General features: G+C 39.1%; 1 protein-coding gene across 1 annotated transcript in view; it reads left to right on the top strand.

The window, feature by feature from the left end:
- The window catches only part of SLC9A2 (solute carrier family 9 member A2), a 100,751-nt gene that overhangs the window by 91,869 nt on the left and 4,441 nt on the right, over positions 1 to 4,441 (top strand). Inside the window, 1 exon segment of the mRNA XM_003794322.2 lies at positions 2,464 to 2,560. Coding sequence (XP_003794370.1) covers positions 2,464 to 2,560 — 97 coding nt within the window.

Here is a 4,441-nt window from a genome sequence, read left to right as displayed (position 1 = left end):
ACATGATGTGTTCCAGAAAACATATATAAGAATATTCATAGAAGTACTATTTGCAACATCCAGAAGTTGTAATGAAGTCTCATATTCATCAATAATAAAATGGATAAAACTTAGTATATTGATACAATAGAATATTATATAACAATGGAAATGAATGAATTATAGCAACACGCAATAACGGATAAGTCTTCGGCATAATGCTAAGCAAAGAAAGCTAAATGCAAACTACTACATGTTGCATTATTCCACATAAATAAAGTTCAAATTCAGGCCCAGCTAATCTATGATACTAGAAGGAGGAAGAGAGGTAGTGCTTGGTTGGAGAGGACATGCAGTGGTTTCTGCAGTTCTAGTTGATGTTCTGTTTCTTGACTTGAGCAATGGTTGCATAAGTGTGTTCACTTTTGCGAACATATAAGATTCATACCCTTTTCTTTCTTTGTATTATATTTCAATAAAAATTATTTGAGTATAAACAGGGAGGTAGTTGACACCTTGTCATTCAAGGTGTGCAAATGTTGGTAAGAACTTGGTGGGAACACTGTACAAGAAAGACAGACATCAAAACAATTGTCACTTAATTGACCTTTCTTGTTCCTTCCAACTCTAAAATTCTGTGAATGAACTTTGTGGTCAAAAGCACCTGACTAGAAAATTGGACATCTGCCTAAAGGATAAGACCTCTTCGTAGTAAGATGTTTCTTAAGAAAAGGATCTGAGCAACTAGATAGAGGCAAACATGAATCACCCAAATCTAGTAAAGTTTATCTTGCTGATTTCTGTGTTCATTCTTTTTTGTGTAGATCCATAATCCCTTGGGCACTATGTTTTCATACCCCTGTAATTACTATTTTGAATGATTTATAGTAATGGAAAATTTGCATTTAAAAAATACAAGAGAATTGTGCTCTTTAAATTCTTTTTTTTTTTTTTTTTGAGGCAGAGTCTCGCTCCGTAGCCCTGGGTAGCGTGCTCTGAGCTCAGAGCAACCTCAAACTCTTGGGCTCAAGCAGTTCTCTTGCCTCAGTCTCCCAAGTAGGTGGGACTACAGGTGGCTGCCATGACCCTCGTTTAATTTTTCTATGTATTTTTAGAAGAGAAGGGGTCTCATTCTTGCTTAGGCTTGTCTTGAATTCCTGAGCTGAAGCAATCCATCTGCCTCGGCCTCCCAGAATGCTAGGATTACAGGTGTGAGCCTCTGTGCCAGGCCTTATTTTAAGTCTTAATCTTATGTCTCCATGGGCCTTTGAGTCTATGGGGCCACTAAATGCTGTAAGCATTTCAATTCCTGTCTTTGGTGCATATTCTGTGAAATCAGCATTTATGCTTATCAACATTCCTAGCTTTAATTTTCTTTCTTAACTTTATTTTCTCATGTATTTTATTTTATTGTACTAGATACTGTATGTTTTTAGGCCCACGTAAAGCCTTTTTTGGAAAGTGTTAGAGTATAATGTATAAATATAGTCAATTCTCATCATTTGTAGTCATTATGTTCTGTAAAGTAGCCTCCAACACCAATCAGCAAACATTAAACCATTGTTCCTAGGAGATACAGAGGTTTGGGTTCCTGCCAGCCTCCAGTCCCAAAATTTTCACTTGACCAATATGTAACTTTCTTTTATGTACTTTTATGTTTAAAGACACCTTATTTAACATATATTATTGATTCACTGGCATTGAACTCTTGGTTAACAGCACTTTTGTCTCATGTGAGCGTCAAGCTTACCTAATGTATTTTCTTCATAAGGTACATTGCAGCTTCTTGTACTTAGGAACTCTAGACAGCACTTCAGCACCAAGCGAGGAAGCCATTTCAACAGAGTATAGAATGTGAAAAACGTGTCACTGAATAGACTGTGAAAGGAACTTTGTTTACAGAATGACAGTCACCTTGTTCAACATCTTCTGGGATCATTAGTTGAGCGACTTGAATATTTCGCCAGCCTTGGCATGTTTGTGAATGATTATAGACAGGCTGGAAGTATTGATATTTGATTTACAAGTCAATTTTAGAAGTAGGTAAATTCATAAATTTAGAATCCATAAATGATGAGGATTGACTGAATATCAATGGTGTGTTTGCAGATATTTATAGTGAGGTCTTTAAAATACAAAGCCTTGCTCGTAAAATATAGATAATTGAGTCTCTCTGAAAAAAAATACATTCTATATTCATTTATGGAGTGTTGGACATAATAAGTAGATAGCATTAAAAGCCATTGTAGGTAGTATTTTTTCCTTAAAGAGTGGCACAAATAGACCCTGAAAATCTGTGCATTCATAAACTTGTTATGAATGATTTTGAAACTAAAGAGTTTTAGAATTTTGCATTATTTAAAAATACCGAGGAAGTTCTAAGTGCTATTTTTTAATCTAAGATTCTTCTTAAATAATGGTATTATATCTCTAAGGAAGAAAATCTGTGATTCTAATACTTGTTCTTTTTTAAAACTTTTACAGTGATTGTCGTGAGGAGAAAATAAGGAAGCTCACACCTGGTGAAATGGATGAAATTCGAGAAATACTATCAAGGAATCTCTATCAAATCCGGCAGCGAGTGAGAATAATTTATTTAGCAAAATATTTATTTACCTGTGGCTAAAAGTAGGCCTTCTGGTTTTGTGCTGTAATTAGATGCACTGCCATTATGGTGGCCTCAGCAGGTGCACAGGGGGCATCTTTTCTGCCCCCTCAGTGCTCCCCACTATCCTCCCTGACACCATGACTCTGAAGCCTTGAGGTCCCCCTGGGAGTTCTGCTGTGATGGGCTTGGAGATAAAAAAGTACACACATTGACTAATTATGAAGAAATGAATAGATTGCTATTTTTTATTTTATTTTTAAAGGAAATAGGTTTATGGCTTAGACTTTTTAAATGGATCTGATCCTCTTTATTATTTAGCAGGTGCTATAGTTTTTAATGTATCTTCTGAGTCACTTCTTTCATGGTCTTTCCATTGTTAATGTCCTGCTCTACTAACTTGCTAACAATACAGCTCTCGATTAGTGAGTGTGTTCCATTTGCTAAACCCTACTGCGTTGCTTACATTTAACTCATGTAATCCTCTCGCAGTGGGACACACTGCTCTTGCCTCCATTTCACAGACGAAGGGCTTGAGGCACAGGGAGGTGAAGCGTGACCTGGCCACAGCTGGTCAGAAGTCCTCCTCCCTTGTGCAGGGACTATTTCTGTGCTTAGCTTCCTAGCTGGTGTCCCCACAGGGCGCTCCTGTTCCATCCACATTATTCTTACCCTCAACGCTTTCCCCTGAAGTACCTAAGTACCTTACCTTTCAATGAAAGCATCCTCCGATACAAAATGAAACAAAACAAGAGTTGTGGCTTACAGGCTAGGCTATTCTTTGAGAATTTGGGTCTCTGTTTCCAAGTTCTATCATAGCCCAACCGGGTCCCTTGCCTACTGCCCAGTGAGGATCACTATACTCAGATGGCAGGGGTCCCAGTGGAGACGGAGTTTTATTTCCCAATGCTTAAGGCAAGGAAATGGGAGCAATTTTTCAAATCCATCTCCTTGAAAATTTGGGGGCTCAGGTTTTTAAAGGTGATTTAGCGAATAAAGGGCCAGGAAATTGGGGCTGCCAGTCCATAGGGGATGAACTCACAGGGTCTGCATACAGAAATTATCCTTTCAGTTGGGAGATTCCCTGGGGACATGGGGGGTTTCAGTGTTGATAGATAGATCCATGCCCATGCCTGCCTATGAGTCTAGTTGGTGTCAGTAGATCCTCCCAGAATTCAGAGTCTGAAAAACACCTCAAAGACCAGTCTTAGGATTTGCCATAACAATGTTACCTATAGTGGTGGGGGTGAGGGTCACGAATCTTGTCTGTTAGGGAGGATAGTACCATTAAGCAGTAACCAGTTACCGCAGCAAGGTAATTAGAGAACAAAGGCTCTGTTTATATTTCCATCAAAATCAGATTTTGATTACTGTAATACCTTATGGCTCTACTTTATTTTATTTATTTATTTATTTATTTATTTTTGAGACAGAGTCTCACTCAGTTTCTCTGGGGTAGAGTGCCATGGCATTGTAGCTCACAGCAACCTCAAACTCTTGGGCTCTGGCGATCCTCTTGCCCCAGCCTCTCAAGTAGCTGGGACAACAGGTGCCCATCACAACACCCAGTTATTTTTAGAGATGGGGTCTTTCTCTTGCTCAGACTGGTCTTGAACTCCTGAGCTCAAGCAATCCACCTGCCTCGGCCTCCTGGAGTGCTAGGATTACAGGCTTAAGCCACTACACCTTCTGCCTTATTTTAATATGGATGATTTCAGTTCCACTTTATCCAACCACATTTCCCTTGTCCACCCCCCCACCCCCAGACACCAGGGGAGTGAGAGTTTCTTTGTTCCTTGGCCTGTTTGGTTCTCTGTCTTTCCTTCCAGAGCATTTCTTGGCTTCCTATCAGCTGGT

This window comes from Otolemur garnettii, unplaced genomic scaffold (assembly GCF_000181295.1).
Source record: "Otolemur garnettii isolate 467f Iridium unplaced genomic scaffold, OtoGar3 scaffold00079, whole genome shotgun sequence".
Taxonomy (NCBI): domain Eukaryota; kingdom Metazoa; phylum Chordata; class Mammalia; order Primates; family Galagidae; genus Otolemur; species Otolemur garnettii.
The sequence above is the reverse complement of the archived record's forward strand: the minus strand, read 5'-3'. Positions and strand labels throughout refer to the sequence as shown.